This window comes from Xylocopa sonorina, chromosome 8 (assembly GCF_050948175.1).
Source record: "Xylocopa sonorina isolate GNS202 chromosome 8, iyXylSono1_principal, whole genome shotgun sequence".
Lineage (NCBI taxonomy): Eukaryota > Metazoa > Arthropoda > Insecta > Hymenoptera > Apidae > Xylocopa > Xylocopa sonorina.
This window is the reverse complement of record NC_135200.1, coordinates 12,627,013-12,646,056: the sequence shown is the minus strand read 5'-3', so window position 1 is coordinate 12,646,056 and position 19,044 is coordinate 12,627,013. Positions and strand designations below refer to the sequence as shown.

At 35.8% G+C, this 19,044-nt stretch overlaps 3 protein-coding genes across 5 annotated transcripts; 2 read left to right on the top strand and 1 right to left on the bottom strand.

Moving 5' to 3' along the window:
• The first annotated feature begins 160 nt into the window (after window positions 1–160).
• On the top strand, window positions 161–2,362 carry LOC143426398 (box C/D snoRNA protein 1). Its single transcript, XM_076899837.1, has 7 exons — window positions 161–183; window positions 292–473; window positions 541–632; window positions 707–885; window positions 1,561–1,758; window positions 1,840–1,964; window positions 2,037–2,362. The coding sequence occupies exons 1-7, from the start codon at window positions 161–163 to the stop codon at window positions 2,273–2,275; spliced, it is 1,038 nt and encodes a 345-aa protein (XP_076755952.1). The 3' UTR covers window positions 2,276–2,362.
• A 379-nt stretch (window positions 2,363–2,741) lies between these two features.
• On the bottom strand, window positions 2,742–4,409 carry Sec22 (vesicle-trafficking protein SEC22). The gene is made up of 5 exons (XM_076899115.1): window positions 4,120–4,409; window positions 3,734–3,843; window positions 3,498–3,658; window positions 3,269–3,415; window positions 2,742–3,191 (listed from the first exon to the last, which is right to left on the bottom strand). The coding sequence occupies exons 1-5, from the start codon at window positions 4,192–4,194 to the stop codon at window positions 3,043–3,045; spliced, it is 642 nt and encodes a 213-aa protein (XP_076755230.1). The 5' UTR covers window positions 4,195–4,409; the 3' UTR covers window positions 2,742–3,042.
• A 671-nt stretch (window positions 4,410–5,080) lies between these two features.
• Sec16 (endoplasmic reticulum export factor secretory 16) lies at window positions 5,081–18,614 on the top strand. Of its 3 annotated transcripts, XM_076899739.1 has the most exons (20): window positions 5,082–5,101; window positions 5,704–5,753; window positions 5,834–7,918; window positions 7,983–8,628; window positions 8,729–8,951; window positions 9,040–9,471; window positions 9,614–9,699; window positions 9,776–9,986; window positions 10,490–10,596; window positions 10,672–10,828; window positions 11,019–11,157; window positions 11,230–11,500; window positions 11,593–12,347; window positions 12,430–12,873; window positions 13,155–13,187; window positions 14,629–14,874; window positions 15,230–15,575; window positions 15,645–15,736; window positions 17,080–17,166; window positions 17,765–18,614. In XM_076899739.1, exons 2-20 carry the CDS (start codon window positions 5,748–5,750, stop codon window positions 17,843–17,845), a joined length of 6,447 nt encoding a protein of 2,148 aa, XP_076755854.1. In that variant the 5' UTR covers window positions 5,082–5,101; window positions 5,704–5,747; the 3' UTR covers window positions 17,846–18,614. The 3 variants fall into 3 exon arrangements, with proteins under 3 accessions (XP_076755853.1, XP_076755855.1, XP_076755854.1); XM_076899738.1 differs by lacking the exons at window positions 14,629–14,874; window positions 15,230–15,575; window positions 15,645–15,736; window positions 17,080–17,166; window positions 17,765–18,614 and having other exon boundaries at window positions 5,081–5,101; window positions 13,155–14,307; XM_076899740.1 differs by lacking the exons at window positions 14,629–14,874; window positions 15,230–15,575; window positions 15,645–15,736; window positions 17,080–17,166; window positions 17,765–18,614 and having other exon boundaries at window positions 5,081–5,101; window positions 10,672–10,822; window positions 13,155–14,305.
• The last annotated feature ends 430 nt before the right edge of the window (window positions 18,615–19,044 follow it).

Sequence of the window (19,044 nt, the reverse complement as noted above, 5' to 3'; positions counted from 1 at the left end):
ATTTATTGTATTAATGTTTGTTCCTTAGTGTATTTGTATGTACAATAATTGAATAAAATAATTATAAGCACACATAATGTACATAAGATATTTTTATAACTATAAAAGTGATTTATATTTTATACTAACGAATTGGATATTTCGCTCATAAGATAACAACATGGCGACATCCAGTGATGACAAGTATGATACAATTAAGTAATTGATTACAGTATTGTGTTAAAATAATGCTGATTATCGTTTTTGCTTCTCAATCCATATGAATTACAGTTAATATTGTTTCTTTTGCAGGATTGAAGATTGCGAAGTGTGCGGTGCGAGTAAAGCAAAATACACGTGCCCAAAATGTGAGGTTAGGACTTGTTGTCTTCAGTGTGTGAACATTCACAAAAAAGAATTGGAATGTGACGGTATTCGAGACAAGACAAAATTTATATCATTAAAATCATTTACGGATTTAGACATTTTAAGTGGTAAGTGTACACGAAGCCCATCAATCCATTTCAAGGATTTCAAAAATTAACAGCATTTATTTGATAGACTATAGACTTCTCGAGGAAGTAGACAGAAGAGTTGATCAATTGAAAAGGGATCCATTAAAAAAATGTACACGGCAATTAAATTTACCAATGGTTTGTTGAAGCAATCATTTTCCTCGTTTAACTTTAACTCTTGTCTATATTCTAAATATAAATTACCTTTATAGCATCTAAATAAATTAAAAACGGCTGCATTTAAAAGAAACACCAATTTACAATTTATGCCGCAACACTTTAGTAGACATAAAAATAATACAACATTTTTAAATTGGAAAACTAACCAACTATATTGGAGAATAGAATGGATTTTCCCTCAAGCAGAGTGTACAAAATGGGTTACAAAAAGGTAGTATCTCCCTTAACAACACAATTTTGTCATAGTAAGAGTATTATGATGGCACGTGATAACACAATGTTCTGGGCCATCAGCATATCATGCAGTGCACCACCATGCATTTTGTATATTTCAATAGTTATTGTAATTTATTGTATATTTTAGTAGTTTTATTCTAATTTATTTTATATTTGCCGCTTTAGAGATAAGAGAGAGAAAGATATATACGAAAGCTATAGGAAAGAGTGAGACAGAAGATATCGGCTCCATTGTAGAACCCGTTGCGCCATCTCTGTAAAAAGTGCTCAAACTGGTCGCTCAGCGGTACCGACAGTGAAGTAAACTACTGAGAACTACTAGCGCCATCTCTGCGGAAAGTACTGAAACTAATTGCCGACTAGTTTCAGCACTCCCCTAAGAGATGGCGCTAGTAGTTCTCAGTAGTTTACTTCGCTGTCGGTACCGCTGAGCGACCAGTTTGAGCACTTTTCACAGAGATGGCGCCACGGGTTCTCGAGTAAGGTCGGTAGCATCTGTCTCACTCTTTCTTATAGCTTTCTTACATATCTTTCTCTCTCTTACCTCTAAAGCGGCAAATATAAAATGAATTAGAATAAAACTACTAAAATATACAATAAATTGCAATAAAACTATTGAAAAATGTATAATTAATTTTATAAATTATAGGGCTTTAGAATCCACGAGATTAGCTGTCCTCGTAGAAGAGATTTTAGATCCTGTTAAATCATTGGCAAATAAGACTGATATAGAGGAATTAAATTTAAGAATGTGTTTAAATGATAGATTACAATTTTATCAAGCTGCAGGCTTGCCTGGAATAAAAGTGCTTTTGAAAGCAGAAAAAGTTGTAAAGTCAGATCTTAAGCAAGTATTGATCCTGTGTTTTAAGTTATTTATATATATATATATTTTATATGAATTACTAAATAATATATTAATATACAGGTTTTATGAATTGGACATTGCACTGACATTAAAAGAAAATTTAGAAAAGAAAACTATAATAGAATTTCCAATAATATATATCATTTTGAAAGATCATTCATATATGTACGAAATTATAGATAGCGGTATGTTTGATTATATATTATTATTGTCTTTTATATTATTACCTCTAGACAATATATTGTAAAATTTTCCAGACGATGAAGACAATATGAATGGTTCGAAATATATGGCTAGTAATAGCTATATGTCAAGGAAGAACAAACGTACACATAATGGAATGACTGTTAAAGAAAACAATACAACTACAAATTACTTTTTTAATTCTGAATTTTCAGAATCTGAGGATGAAAAACCATCTGACGATAAAACAAACGGATGTTTATCAAATCTGAATATACCCAACTATGACAAATTAATTAAAATGGAACAATAAATTACTTCGTATCGCAAATTTTAAAATACTGATGCGCGACTTAAAAGGCTTACCCTTTCTATTAAATAAATGTACAAATTCAAGTCTTTTTTTATTGTAAGTACAATATTTTAATGATTTAGTACAATCGAATGGCGTATAAATAAAATAATATTAATGATAACTTAAATTAACTATAACAATTTCATTGATTCCTCTCCCAAGAAAGTAAATATATATGACTACTTATATATTAGAGCATAATATACAATCACAAGAGTAAATATAATAAATTTCAATGTGTAAATTATTAAGAATTTTGTAAATTATGTAAAACAATATACATAATGAAATACATCCTTAAATAGGAATACAAAACTAATTCTCAGCCTTTAAATAAGTTAGTAAAATTGACTTCATTTTTAACATAATTTTGGCTGTACATATTGTCTTTCATTTTTGGATAAAATTGTTATAATATATATTGCATTATATTGAAACAAGGACGACGATACACGATACTATTTATGTAAACAATTATTGTATTTATTACATGACAATAAGTGACAGAATGTTTTGAATGATATCAGTATTCCCTGCAACTAGTTTTTCCCTGAATACAATTTATGTACATTGTAATAATAGGTAAACACTAAAAAGTTTAAATAGAACGTATGGAAAAGTAAATTTGTAGTGAAAACTATCTGCTAATCTCGAAAACCCAGAATGATTAAAAACATAGGTAGTCTTTACACGGTGTTATTCAATTTATTAAATAAATTGAACAACTAAAGAATAAAAAAGTATAGTAGGAAGACCAAAAATGCGACAAGCCCAGCAACTGCCTTTACATACAAAGACTTGCTATTTAAGTGAGTCGCATCTTTTTTATATTTTTGCGATAACATGGACAAATTTTGTGTCTTTGTGTCTAACTCTGTAAAATAAATCATAGCTCAATAAAAAAAGTTACCCGTGCTAAAAGTATTATTTAAGTGTAAACGATAATATTACCTGAAAGGACTGTACCCCTTTGCAAGACATCATCTATGTTTTGAACCATGATTCTTTGCACATCTTGTAATTGAGTGCTAAGTGCATTCATATTTCTTCTTGATCTACCATCCAAAAAGACTTTCTTGGCTTTTTGAATATATGTATCTGAGATAACAGACGGTATAATTTATTTGCACACACCACACGAATTAAATTACATAAAAGTATAAGAAGGAAAGATGCATACTGAATTCAATGAAACTGTAGGGCCTTGTAACTGTATTCACTCGTTTGCCATACAAAGAATGAAATTCTTGCGCTATGTCCTCGAGATAACTATAAGCCACTCTTTTACTGTAATTCCTCTCGCACAATACCAAATAGCACACTTCATTTTCTATTAAATAACTGTTAAATTACATTAGCAATGAATTATTCATCAATAAACAGTTTAGGAATTATAACGCGAGGAGGAAAACTTACTGGAATAAATATGGTCCTGTTTCTATGGTACATCTAGCTGGAGACTGAGGTCCAAGTTTTCTAAATAACATTTTCGCCTGATTCTGATATTCCAAGATACTTCTTCCGCTCTAAAAGTAATTAATAATAACATTCGTATAATATCAATTAAAAATACTAATAAAATTATTATTTCAACTTGTGCAAAACAGTTGTGTAGTAATTTAAAGACAAAGTTGATAGAATTATTTTTACACGGACAATAGATATTATACCGATTAAAAATATTGTAACATTTTAACGTATCATTTTAATAAACCGAGCCTAGAGTAACAGAAGATTCATTTAAATAGAGAGCAAGTCATGTTCATTAGTAAATTGACGTTTCATCATAACAGATTTGTAACCTGTTCATCTTCTTGCATAGTAGCCGCTAGTGGCAAACCATCTGCTATCCTCGCAATCATCGTTAACAACACCATTTTGTTAGAGATCAAATAAATCGTTCACTGGAAATGTAGAAAAAAAATATGATAACCCTTCTGAAACAGACGACAGTTCACCACCTGCGATCCATTTATACGGAACTGGCCACCGTATGACCGATTCGTCAAACGTCCACTCTCGGCATACCACGTCAGTCGCCGTGGAACACTTCGATTTCAATCTTTTCACCGAACACGTTCGAAATGTGTGCATTCCAGGTTCTTAATCGTCTCCAAAATTCTGCGACTAATTTAATTATTAACACTTGAAATAGTTGGAGATCATTTTACGAATTATGAATAAAAAAAAAAAAGTCTGATTAGAAAATAGATTAAGAATATATTTTTATTCCCAGCTACCTGTTTACTCGCGTCGTATCGGTTATCGCGTCTGAATATATCTTATCGCATACAAAATCTTTCGAAATATTTCTATAAATCGTTAGAACCTTCCCTTTCGCTTTACTTTCACGCAGAGGCGTGTAAAAATTAGGAGAATTTCGAAATTTCGTACTTTCGAGGAAATTTTCAATGACATTGCAATGCCATCTAACGAGATTTCATCGTAAGTCCCTTTGACGTTTGGGATCAACGCGTCCGTGCTGGTGCGCGTCTGTGGTTTTGCTCGCGTGGAAAGTCAACGAGAAAAATTTGTGACGTGCTTAACCCACATCCTCCTCGCAATATACGTAAAATGTTCGTGTTTTTCTAATTTATTCCGATTGGTTTTGTATTCGTTTCATCGACGGTGGTAAACGATCGATTCTGCCGGAAGGAACGATTCGAATGTATTCCGGGGAAAAATAATGCTTGTATTCGCGTACGGACACCAGTGCCAGATACGATAAGTTAGGTGAGTGAACGTACGAGGGGTCCCTGAACGCTAACTTGGATATCACAGCTGGTATTCTAACTTTCGATACGTTCCTCTCAATTTCTCACCGTTTGCCTTTCTCTCGTCCACCAATTATCTTATTTCCACCTAAATATTGCTCTATCATCATTTTCGTTACATAATTAGACAGGAATTTTGTGTTTTACCGTGCAAATACCTTAAGGAATTTACTCCCGAGACCAGGCTATCGCGAGTGTTAACGGATATATCATATTTTAGAACGAATCTCGACCATAATTTCTACGCTCAATTTTCTTTTCCTTCGTCTCGTTGCGCCTCTCCTCGCATTTTTACATTGTTTAACGTACCCGCGGGATATGTTATTAAAACCGTGGACGATAGATGTCTAGTGACCTATATATGTTTTGTGAAAGTAGTTTTCTCTGCATTTAATTAACATATTAATACTTCATAAAATTATATCTGGAACTTAGCTTTTTGTTCAAGGTGTTGAAATATTTATGCTCATATGTGACGATGTTGTCTATATATCTAATCAAAACATAAACAGTTTTGCAAGACAATAGCAATAATCAAATCCTTTTTTCCAAAATCCCTTTAACTATTTCTTTTACAGACTAATACAATATACGAAATTTTTCTATTTCTAGGTTTTATACAAATACAAGATAAGTGTTTTAATTCAAAAAGCAATATGAGTGTAAGTAGAATATTAAAAAGCATTGTATAAAACTTAAGTTAATTTTGCATTAGATATTAACATGTAAAATATGTTTGCAGAATCCCTATAGAGCTAGACCAACCAGGTCTAGAGCAGATCACAGTTTAGGATACGGAGCTCACAATCAAAATGCGTGGATGCCAATGTCCAGAATATCGTCTGAAGTATCATCAAACGATTCCATTCAACATCAACCAATCATTCTGAATCAGGCGAAACAATCGAATGATCCTTGGAATAATTCATGGAATTGGGATTTTGACAGACAAACGGATAACCAACAACAACAACCGTCACAGCAAGACCAACAACAGCAACAGCATTATGGTTCTACTTATTCCACTCAAGGACAGCTGATAACCAATTCCGTTCAAGATCATTATTATCATAATGTAAATGGTAATAAATCCGATCTGCTCAATCAGAATTCGATACCAGAGAGAACGGTACTGGGAACGGTCGCTAATAGACCACCACAAATGCCACATCACGCAGATTCTTTTACACCTTATTCAAATTATACGCAATATCAACAGTATCCACCACCACCTCGAACAGATACCGCTAAGTCTGGATCTATGAATTTCGATCAGTCTCAGTGGACAAACGAGCAGCAATCTCAAAACATTTTGTATTCGCAACAAAAATCAGGTATACAAAATCAACAACAGGATCAAACATCACGTTCCGCATTGGATGGTAGCAATTACAATTGGATTAAGTCCGATCAGACAAATGTAATGGCCACGCAAAACTATCGAAATCAGGGTACTTTATCGGGTCATTGGCAAGATCAAAAAATGGATAAAGAAGCGCATAATTTAGACGACACGAGTAATCCATATATGCCACCGATGCAACAGAGTAAATCGAATCAGCACATTTTACCTTCTACAGAGAATAAAGAACATTCCATAAATGATACAAACGATGCAAGCAATTGGTCTATGCCAACTTCTCAATGGAATGCTCAGAATCGCGAATCTGCATTACCTAATCAAAGTCAACAAGTAACACAGGCTTATAATACTAATACTTGGTCTCAAACACCAAATACAGATGCTTCCCAGTCATGGAAAAAGGTGGATGATACACATACGACACAATGGTTGCAAGAACAGCAGGAAAATAATAATTTAGTAGGAGAAAACATTAAGCAAGAAAATATTGGTGCGATTACAACAAATGAATGGCAACAGAATCGTACAACCCATCATGCTTTACCTGCTGTTCCTTCAACAACAGAGCCAATTATGGAACTTGAAGAGAGAAAACGATCCACGTCTTCGTTGGTTCCAAGCTCTGTGAATTCTAAAGATTCCAGTGTACATGCAAAATCAAATATTGTTAAACCACATTTATCCGATTCACGGCTTACCATGTCTGCTACCCCTGATACTGTATCAACGGTTGCAAGCTCTGAAAATGTTTCCGTACAGGAGAATAATGATTTTAATCTAGAAAAAGATCCGATAGAGGAATTGCCTACAAAGTTAGAACAGCTGAATCTTGGTACTAAGTTGAATAAGCATCTAGAAACTTCAAATGAATCGAAAGAAGTACAACCTACCGCATCCGAGGATGGATGGACGCAGAACGCACCTTCCAATAACAGCGCTACACCTGCTAATATTCCTGGGCTGTCTTCAGACTATTCTGTACTTGGCGCGGAAAATTCTCATTCCAATGATAATCAAAGTGCTATTAGTCAAGAGCATGCAACGCTTAGTACATATCAAATGTCGAACATCAAGCCTGCGGATAATATATCGCAGAGCGGATACGATCAATGGTACAGTCAGAATACGTTGCCACTTTCCGCGGAGAATACATGGTATTCAAAGGATCATTCTCGTCCATCTAAAGAATGGAGTACCGAGCAAAATGTAGAGAATAACGAAAACATTCTGCAGCCCTCAGAATTTGTAAACTTGGAGGTAGTCGCGCCATCGTTACAAGAACGTGATATATATGGTTCCAGAGATTCCATAAATAAGGAAACATTAGATAATGATCCTAAACCGATTTTGAATTCTGCTAAGGAAATAGTTAGCGTGCGAGATTTTAGACAAGAAATAAATAATATCGAGGTGCCCTCCGCCCAACAATCAGTACGATCTCATTCTATTCTTCATTCGGAACAGGTATTTTATGAGAAGCAAATCAACTCATTTCGCGTAACAAAAATAAATGGAAATTATTTTACAGGTGCCAGATAATTATGAGTTTGCATCGAATGATAGAAATACCTTTTTGGAAACCGGAGAACTGACCGATTCTCATCAAGAACACGAACCAACACCGCCAAGTCAAGATGATGAAAACGACGAAGTGCCTAATGACATTCCTTTTTTGCGAGAGGTACCTGGACAATCAAGTTCCATCGATCCTCGTAGAAATGACCCTACTGGACAGGAACAGTATGTTCAAATTGGTCAAAGATTGTCCGATCCGAGGAGAAATGATCCGTCTGGTCAAGAGCAAAGTATTCAGCTAAGAAACATACCTGACAGATCGGAGAGACGGGACGTCCCACCTGGACAAGAAAGAAACGTTCCTTTGCTTTCGCGATCAGATTCCGAAACGCTCGAACGTCGGAACGATCCATCCGGTAGAGAACGATCGCTACCTCCGCAACAATCACGAAATGATCCATCCGGGGAAGAGAGATATCAGTCTCAAGCTCAAATTATGTTAGAGCCAAGTGAGATACGGGAGGTACCAGGTAGAGGTAACGAGCTTGAAGATCCTACTCAGCAAACGGATGAGAATCTTAGACAAATACCAGGTGGTGCATCTCCGAATGATATTACCCAGTCCTCAGATGACAGATCTAACGGAAGAGTAGTTACAGGTTCTTATAAAGTTGCTTCTATAAGCTATAAAAAAAAAGCTTCATATTTATATAAATTCAATGTATTTCAACTACTAACTATCATATCTTTTGATTTTAGCCACAATACAGGATCAAATCAGTGATTCGAGAAGTAAGCGCGAAGAAGCTGTTGGTGCATCCATGCTCGAAAGTCAAGGAGTTTCTACTGGATCGAATCGCAGAGATTCGTACGAAGATGAGGATGATGAAGGTTCCGGAAATAGTAGAGACGATAGCAGAGAAAGACGACGCGACAGTAGTTCGGAACGGCGACGATTTGAGTACGAACGGAAAAGCGTGTAGTTAGTAGATTAAAATATCAATTAAACTTGGACGGATTCAAAAAAGTTAGTTGGCAATTTAAGATTTTACGCACCGCTTTATTTTCAGTTACGATCGCGAACGAGAATACGACGATGACTACTATTACGATCGTCGTCGTGCAGGTGAAAATGATCGAACTTATAATGCGCGCGACGAATTCGATCGTCGAGAAATCCCTTATCGGGAAGATGATCGCAAGCATCATAGTCGAGATGATTTGGATAGACACACGAGAGAAGAAATCGATAGAAGAAATAGACCTAAAGAAGATTTAGATGACAGAGACATCAGAAGAAGAGCCGATGATCGTAGGAAGGATAGACCTGATGATGGGGTGCGACGTAGAGAAAGGGACATTAGAGACTATGATTCACGATATTCTCGAGAGTATCTTGATCGTGACAGAAGAAGAGACGACAGACGACCAAGACGATACGATGATTACGACATAAGAGATCCCTATAGGAGAGAATACTATGATGATCCTTATAGTAGAGGGTATACCGCTTTTAGTAGCTGCAGATATTAATATAGTGCTTTGTTTTATTCTTATCTATTATTACTATTATTATTATTATTATTATTATTATTATTATTATTATTATTATTATTATTATTATTATTATTATTATTATTATAGGTCTAGGCCATCGAGTAGATCCTCTTATAACGATAGAGACCGAGAATACTACATGCGATCGAGAGATCCCTATTATCCTTATAATGGTACGTATGTTCGTTATATATTTAATTGGACTTTCGCTATAAAAAAAGGTAAGAAATAATTTCCTTTGTATTATAGGATACCCTGGATACGATTATGGCGTTCATTATGCCAATAATTATTACGCGTATATTGAAAATTTACGACGTACAAATCCTGCTGCTTATTCAGAATGGTATCATAAATATTATGCCAATCAACATCAGCAACAACACATTTCTCGTAGCGTTACCAACTATCCAGAAGACAGAGCGAGCGTTCATTCCGGACGAAGTTCTTGCGATGAAAGGTAAACTCTAGGGAAATTTAAATAACGATTGGATCGGAAAATTTTAATTCTACTTTCCTATAGATTTTATAATATCGATTATGTATTAGATTTTTTACAAATCCAAGTGCATGCTTCCACTCGCCAAACAAAGCATTATATGTTCCGTATTTCGGGTACCCTGGATGGGCCAGGAGTCCACAACGAAGACAGAATACAAGTTATCAAAATTTAACTAGGTGAGACCGAGAGAATCTTCTCTCGGTTCGACACGCATAGAAAATATGTTGAAAATATAAAAATCACCTGCTATTGAAAGTAATTTAGTATCTTTTTTTATGTAGACGATAGAGAACTCCTCGCTAGATACGCAATTTAATATTTATTTAAATATTTTTACATCTGTAGAATGTGTAGTAGAAACGATCTGTCTTCTTTTTTTTTTATAAGTTCCCGCTTCCTCCATTGTTCGTTCCGTTACCACTGCTTTCAGTTTATGTACAAAAGAAGATTATCGTTTTCAGAACAACTGGTGATAAACGAACTTTGGGCGAGATGTCGGTGCTCGAAGATTCAACGACTACTTCTGCACGAATGACGCCAACTAAATATTCTGTTTCTCATGTACACGGTATGGATTCTTAATTATAGACTTCAATTAATCGAATGCACTAAATGGAGTATCATAGAAATATTTTATGTTTAGGATGTTTTTCTATTGGCTCTTTAATACACGTGCATCCAGCTTATCCATCGGACGGTGAAAGAGCCAAAGTAGATATTTTTAGATTGGACAACTTACTTTCACATGATCCTGTAGCACGTGACTTGCGAACTTATCCCGGACCCCTAATTAAGCAAGTGTAATCATTGTACCTACACTCTAAGCATGTGTATTTTCATTTATCGTCTGTCTTTTATTTATATCGCATGCATGTAAAATTAGTTTCGGTATAGTATATATTAAATAGTATACATTAAATACATTAAATATGCATGCTTAAATTTTAATCACGTACTAACTCTATATTAACCTTAAAATAATTCATTTAGGGGTGTTACCCATAAAAAAACTATTATCGAGTATTGTGAGAATAAAATCAAGAGAGCAGCATCGAACGAAGAGATGGTTGATCGTGCTTCGTATATACTTTTATATGAATTAATGATTATGTTGATTCAACAAAATGGAGTAAGACATATATGTTTATACATATACATAGGATCTACTACCTTTGTTTAATTATATGTACATATTTTTCAGAATGTTGTCGGTGTTGATATAGCAGCGTTGTTACTCAGAAACAAAGATGCATATCCTTACGATATAAATAAGCAGAAATCGCAGGAATCAACGAGAAGGGAATCGGTAATATCACAAAGATCAAGCGTTTCAGTCGGTGATAGCGTTCAAGGTAATCAAGACGGTGCAGTAACATCCGAAAAACCTGAGAGTAAGCAACCGAAGAGCATTGAACAAGTAACAGATGAATTTCGAAACACGTTGCTTTATGGATTAGTTCAAGATGCGTTAGGTAAGCATACTTTATTACCAGTAATGTCGATAATCGTTCGATGGATCGATGCGATTCAGCTTGCATTTAATTCTATTATCTTTTATACATAGAGTACGCAATGAACGAAGGCCTTTGGGGGCACGCGCTTTTCTTGGCTAGCAAGTTGGATAAACGTACGCACGCGTCCGTAATGACACGTTTCGCTAATAGTTTATCATATCACGATCCATTGCAAACTTTATATCAACTTCACTCTGGCCGTGTGCCAGCTGTCGTTACTGGTATATCCGATCCGCGATGGGACGACTGGAGACCTCATTTAGCTATGATTATATCAAACACGTCTGCTAATCCGGAGATCAATCGTCGCTCAATTTCCACTCTAGGCGATACACTTTCCGCGCGAGGAGATATTCACGCTGCTCATTTTTGTTATGTACTTGCACAAGTCGATTTTGGTGCCTATGGGGCAAATAACGTGAAACTTGTGTTGCTCGGTGCGAACCATCATAAACCTTACAACGCATTCCTCGCCACGGAAGCCGTTATGCTTACGGAAATATACGAGTACGCTAGGAATCTTAGCGAGCCAGGATTTACATTGGTAGATCTTCAAACGTTTAAATTCGACCTGGCTACGAAAATGGTGGATCATGGATTAATAGAAAAAGCTCTGCTATATATAGAACAAATTTCAGTGAATATTTTCAACGAGCCGTCAAAGTACAAAAGATCGTTTATAAACGCGGTATATAATCTAGGGGACAGGATTAGATATCATGACCCTATTTACAAAGATTCTATCGACGAAGCGGCAACGTTAACTTGGTTCAATAATCTGGCTGAAATTGTTGGTAAATGTCATGTAAGTGTGAAGAGAGAATAAGTATGAATAATAATTATCTCTCATTCGAATGAAGCACAGGGAAGACGTTTCTCTGTTGCAGACGGGTGAAATAACCGAGCATGAAGTTTACGCTTCTCAAGCGAAAACCGAGCCACGCAACAATGCGCAAAATCAAGAAGTGCAAGAGATGAAGCCACAGCAGCAGTGGAGTACGATTCAATCGGAGTACAGAGATGGACCGACGTCAATGATGGAGGTGACAACGACCGATATGCAATCCGAATGGCAACCATTATCTCTGCCATCAACTATACCAGACACGTACGATCAGACTATGCAGTATACAAGAAGTAACGATGAGTCTGGCCAATACCAACAGGCGCAGCAGCAGGATTATTGGAATCAAGACTCCTATTATCAAAGCAATTACGGAAGGAACGATAGTACCATCACTAATTGGCAACAGCAATCGACGCACGTGTCATATCCCCCGGAGCAAGGTGACATCGATGATTCTCAGCAACAGGAAAAATGGAACTATGAGGTAAAGCGATCGTTCTAATTTATGTTATGACGATATATGGCTTTTAATCCTATATCCAGACGTTACGTGTCGTGTTTTATACTCTTTGTTGTTTATCTCATTAGTGCAACTATGATACTTTTATAACCCTCAATCGCATGTACACATTTTACATCCAGATATCTTGTGGTTGGTTTTTTTCAGTAGAATAGTATCTAAATCTTGTTCTTAAGAAGTCTTATGTATAAATGTAAGAATAACATTTTTTTTTTACCTTTTTCTTGATGCTTGCATATGGACAGGCGGAAAGAGAAGAAAAAACACCTACCCTTGAAGTAAGTAATTCCGTGCTTACTGTTGTGGATAGTAATCTCGATCCTGAGTGGTCATTGGATGACACCAATGTTAACTCATTACGACGACGCAAAGTATTAACTGATTCAGAACGATGTATCACGCCTTGTTCTTCCAACTCAAATATCGATGTTTCTACGAGCACATCGTCGATTTCCAATCCCTTTAGATCAGCTAATTCGGACGAAAGATCTGTAAAATTGCGGAAAATGATAACGTATCCAAAAGTGACGGCAACTTACCCAAAAATGGTCTTAGATAATAAAATCAACCCGAAAGAGGGAAATAAAATAAAGAAATTAGATGGTAGATATGTGAAACCGCCCTCTTCGCAGCCGCCTGTATTTTTAAAATGTAAAGTTAAAAAGAAAACGGACAGTAATAACGACGATAAAAATTCGGTGAATATGGACAAAAATAGTTTAAATCTATCGACAACCACTGATTTAGATATCCAATTTAGTAAAGTAAATTTTGGCACCATTTCGAAGCTTAATTCCAATTTAAAAAGCGATACGCGCGCTGATTCTGAAAGTACGAATCAATCTTTGAAACAATATTGTAATTTTGAGGACAAGAAAGTAATTAGAATAGCTCCACATATTCGAAGGAAAGATGTTATCTGCGACACGGTAGATGCATGGTCTTACTCGAATTCTTCACAGAATTCCACCAAACTGTGTCGGTATAAACCTCTTGTTTTTGGTGGTACCTATCCCATAGATCAACCGGTGAAACCTATTAGTAACCTTTGTTTAACCGAATTCGAAGATGTTCCTATAAAAAAATTCATTCCTCAAACTTACGATATCGATGCTCCCACGAATTGTAAGTAGAGAGATAGTGTGTTTCTTAGGTGTCTCGGCGTTGAAATTTTGATATTATTGCGCATTTGCGATTGCGAAACACGTCAAATTGTCCTCGTAAGTCAGTTCTTCCGCTTTTGAAGGAACGTTTTTCGACGAATAACGTTTTGTGTTACTAGAAGGCATGAGTAATTAAGACAGATATTTGATACAGAGTAACAGAACGTGATTATAAAACTTGTTCTTGGTTTTTAGATATCATTTATATATATGTCTGTTAATGTTATATATATATATACATATATACAATAAAGTTTCTCATGTTATTCACTTTATTGAATTTTTAAAAATATGCCTTTTTATTATTCATTACGAAAGGACATATTTGTTCTATAAATATGGTTTCACCGCTTCTGTCTTATTTTGTATTAATTATACTTGTATGCAAGCAAAGTTCTTCACTATTTACCGTGTAATAGTTGACTATTAAGAGCAGCGGTAAAATGTATTGACATTGTACGATAATAAATTAACAATGGATTTACGCTATCGCGGTAAATAGTGATCAACTTTGCTGGAACAACTTTGCGATGATGAATCGTATACTTTATTTCAGTCATCGCAACCGCCAATTTCAATGATACCGTCGACGAGAAAACAGTACGATCCCTTGGAAGAATTGGATGCACTTGAGACACCGAAGCCATCCTCGAAACCTACAGCTTCGGCCAAGAAAGCTACAGAGAAGCCAACCGAGAAGAAACCTTCCAACAGTGGGGGTTCATGGTTCGGTGGCCTCTTTAGCAAGCTTGCTCCAAAACCAAAGAACCAAATGATTCTACCGGATGATAGTAATCCGAAGGTAAGGTTTCCATAACGTGTTACATACTTTGCGCAAAGTATTAAAAGATTATGATAGACGGTTTTATATTTTTTTTGTCGCTTAAGGGCTCACGCGGGTACTTATGGTAATAATGACGTCTTTTATGATGGGAGAGGAAAAGGCCAGTATAACTCAATGTTCGGTCATTTTAATTAACAGCTAACGAATTATTGACATATTCTGGCTTAACATTTCGACTATCGTTTCTAACACAGTGATATTACTTGAGCCCCATAGTCTAGCTTCTTTTATATACATCAAAGTGTTACTCTATGTTTCACTTCATCATAGAAAAGGAATAGTATTTATTCGATCTCTTATTTCTATTAAACAGATCGTTTGGGATCCTGTGGCTAAAAAATGGATGAACAAAGACGAAGATGGGGATAACAGCTCCTCTACCCTAGCTCCTCCTCCGAAAGCTTCTGATATGGGATTTAGAGCAGCTGTACCGGAACAAGTTCCGCAACCGTCTCAACAACCACTCCCGCCAGTCGATGAAAACGCTGTGAACAAATTTAAATTACCCAAGGGCAGAAGTATGCGTGCCAATTATATAGACGTAATGAATCCAGCTGGTTCCAAAAGTAACGTACCACCATCGAACATACCAACTCCAGTAACGTCTCCGATGGTGCCCATGGCAACTTCGTCACCTCAACTATTTATTCCTGCTCCAGGTAAACTTTTAAAAGCTTGTCGAGTCTCTTAATGTTTGCTTTGATTAATCGCGTTACAAATTCTTTCAGTCAACGATCCAAGTGCCCCCGTCGACTTTTTAACTTCCACGACAACACAGGCTGCACCTTCGACAAATATCTCAGAAAATACATCACAAGGGGTAAGTTTATGTTTATAACTAAATAGTAATTTTTGGAAAATTCTACGCACATACATGCGAACGTGTCCTGTCATCACAACATATACGACAACATTAACAATACAGTTTCATAACTATATATATCTCTACAATCTAAAACTCATCGAACATGCTCATTTTACTGTCTTTACGTTATGGCTGCAGTAGGCTGGTATGCAGCTTTATCACACCTTGAACGTGTCTTTGGAACTGTAATGTTAAAATGTTACATTCACGCGAAAGTTCTCTATAATTACATTTGTACCTATAATTTGTACATACCGTAAAACTTCCCCTAGTTTTGTGCATTGTTTGTTTATCCAGAACTATCTATTGCCCTCTTAAAGTAATCGCTACTTTTGTACGTACAACTTATTTGTATCAAAATTACGTGCTCTTTTGGTTGTTCGTCTACATATAGTCGAAAAAGGTACAATAAATTTGCCAGTATACTTTGTTTCTATTCGAACGATATTTTATTCCCATCTTTTGAAAATCGTGTGCTTTTTGTGTTATATTTTAGCATTCATCGAACCAACTAGATTCTCCAACATCACTATAGACATTCTCTTTCTTGCAAATCTGTGTTTAATCCACCTCTCTTTTATGTTTCTTTTGCAAGCAGTCGGGGAGGCAGAATGATGTAGCCAAATAATAATTGTTGCTGATAGTAAGGACTACTTGATCAATTTTATACATTGTTTTTATTGTACGTGCATGGTTTGTGAACTTTAACGAACTCTCTTGTAGCACGGATGGCATGCTAGGTGGAATATTCGTGTATGTGTTTATTGCAACCAGTTGCAGTTGTAGGCTTGTACCTCGAGACAAGTTGTAGCCCAATGGATAGGATTGGAAACCAAGTGTTTCGTTTAAAAAGCTATAATTCTTTTCCGTTTCTTTATTCCTTTTAACACCGCTGTAGAAGTTGATGCTGCTTTAAAGTTTTCCTTCGGCTTGTACATATTTTTTTGTAGTAGTAGTACGCGAGGAAGGGTTGATTTATATTCACGATCTAACATATGGTAAAGAACACTAAAATAATGCACTATAATTTTCAGCATGATTTATTCTCGTACTTGAATTGCACACCTATCATAAAGAATATCGCATTCTTACACGTGACGATGAATCGCAATATCGACCATAAACGATTCTGAACAACTAATAGGTATATAATTCATAAGTTTTTTAATAGCGTTTATATATTTTTACTAATGATAGGGTCGATGTTGCGTTCTCGCAAACTTTCATGCCTAATCATAGCAATAGAACGAGTATTCGGTTAGTGAGACAAGATTGTTGTGTTGTATATTGGCACACAGTTCTCTCGATGGAGCTCGACCAGCTCGTTATCGCGAGAGGTGCAGAGCTACACTATGAGGGATCCGCGTTTCCTTCCACAGAACAAGGTAATCCAGTGGCATTAAACACTACCCATTCCAGAGGTGATATCACTTATAAATACTACACAATGATACATGGTAGACTTTCTTATAATATTTATCGTATTTATCGTTATTAATCTATATTTTAAATAGATTTAAGATGAGATCATTATTTTTCTCAATTCACACTTACATAGCTTTCGCCTTTGAATCAAGCTTAAATTCATTATGTTGAGCACTTTATACTAGCGAAATTTAAATCGCAAAACTATGGGAAAGGTTGGTGAAGGATGTGTTTCATATGGTACTTGGCTACTCGCAGTGTATGCGTTACACGTTAATTGCAAAGCTTTTTCATTTTATACCTTATACCGCGTACGATCATGCCAGTTCTAAGTTCTACGAACGGAACAAAGGAATAGAACGGTATAGAAATTTGATAAATCTTCAGCATTGAAGCTATCAAGACGTAAAATAACGTTTTAATATAATTTTGTTTTAGGCGAAATCGTGTAAGAGTATAGTGCATAGCAAATTTTCTGGAATTAACAGTACTTCTTTACGTATAACGAGTATCTGACGTTGTTAATAATTTATTTTTCAAGAAAACGATGATCTTTAGGGACCAATGATGTACAACCCGAGCGAAGTGAAGGATCGTTCAGCGAAGAATGCCCAACAGAGTCGATATCCTCTACGATAAAATTCCCGAGATCTTCAATAGACAGATTGGCTGAGTAACGATCTATCAGGATTTCCGCTCCATCAGGATTACGTTACGTTATTCACACGAGGGGAAGTTTTCATAGATCACACGGACGAACGTACCTCAAATTAATTAAGCGAACAGAAGAAATTAGATGCGCCATAAGTTTTAGCCGAATATATATATCTATAAGTTTTCAGTTTCAATTATGCAAGGATCAATTTAGTATCTCTAGAGGAGGAAACAGCAGATTCTCTCTATATATATACATATGTATCCTAAGCGTATATTTGCTTTTAAATAGTATCGTTAGTATCTGGGAAATACAGCAATTGACAAGAGGAGAATTTAGTTAGAATCGTTTGTTTAAGACATTTCTTAGTTTTTGCCCCGAAGAGTACGCGTTCGTTGCTTCATTGAATTTATGTTAATCGTACCACGTAAACACAGGGTATTCGTTTTGTAAAATTAGCTTTTTCTTTCATGGAATGTTTTCTATCGAATTGTCTGTCGAAAGACAATCGCGTGAATTATAGATATTTTAATTACCGCGTATATGTATTCCTCGCGATTCAACTTATTCGACGATGTTACGGCGAATAAGTTGTACGTTTTTATCGACATGTTTTAAAATACCAGTTGTATAGAGTCAGATAGAAGACCGAAAATTTCTCATGACGAAGAAGCAACCGAAAATTGTGTCACGTCGATTCGGATCGCGAGCGTGAAGAATATTAATTTATTACATGCGAACGATCCTAGCGCGAATAACCGCTACCCGTTGATTAATTGCAATCGGTGTAAGAGTCGTCGAGCCCGACTTTGAGCGCGCCGACGAGGAACGCTGATCGCGTGGGTAAACGAAGAAAGATATCGCAACTGTAAGAAAATGTTAGAAATGTGAAAATTTTATGGATGCTATTGTTAGGCGATACAGGTACTGTTATTCATCGTCGGGCAATTATATCGTTATAACAACGTTGTAACAATAAGAAGCGTAACTGCCATCCGTATATATCTATATACACATTTGGAAGGATTTCAAGGATTGCTTGCGTCGAACTTCTATTTTCTTTCTTGGTCACTTTACGCATTTACGCTAAAGATAGTCTTCTCGACTAGTTATCTACGGCGATTGCTCGAATGTATCGATATGTTATTTCTTTACACGCGACATTTACAAACTCGTCACATCT

Excerpts from the sequence above, each read along its gene's own strand:
- LOC143426398 (XM_076899837.1), top strand. The coding sequence starts at position 161 with ATGGCGACATCCAGTGATGACAA. Across the intron at positions 886-1,560 it reads ACAAAATGGGTTACAAAAAG|GGCTTTAGAATCCACGAGAT; the intron begins GTAGTATCTCCC and ends TATAAATTATAG. Across the intron at positions 1,759-1,839 it reads GTTGTAAAGTCAGATCTTAA|GTTTTATGAATTGGACATTG; the intron begins GCAAGTATTGAT and ends ATTAATATACAG.
- Sec22 (XM_076899115.1), bottom strand. The coding sequence starts at position 4,194 with ATGGTGTTGTTAACGATGATTGCGAGGATAGCAGATGGTTTGCCACTA. Across the intron at positions 3,659-3,733 it reads ACAGGACCATATTTATTCCA|TTATTTAATAGAAAATGAAG; the intron begins GTAAGTTTTCCT and ends GTAATTTAACAG. Across the intron at positions 3,192-3,268 it reads AAGGGGTACAGTCCTTTCAG|AGTTAGACACAAAGACACAA; the intron begins GTAATATTATCG and ends TTTATTTTACAG.
- Sec16 (XM_076899738.1), top strand. Across the intron at positions 9,472-9,613 it reads GATGATCCTTATAGTAGAGG|GTCTAGGCCATCGAGTAGAT; the intron begins GTATACCGCTTT and ends TTATTATTATAG. Across the intron at positions 9,987-10,489 it reads CGAAGTTCTTGCGATGAAAG|AACAACTGGTGATAAACGAA; the intron begins GTAAACTCTAGG and ends TATCGTTTTCAG.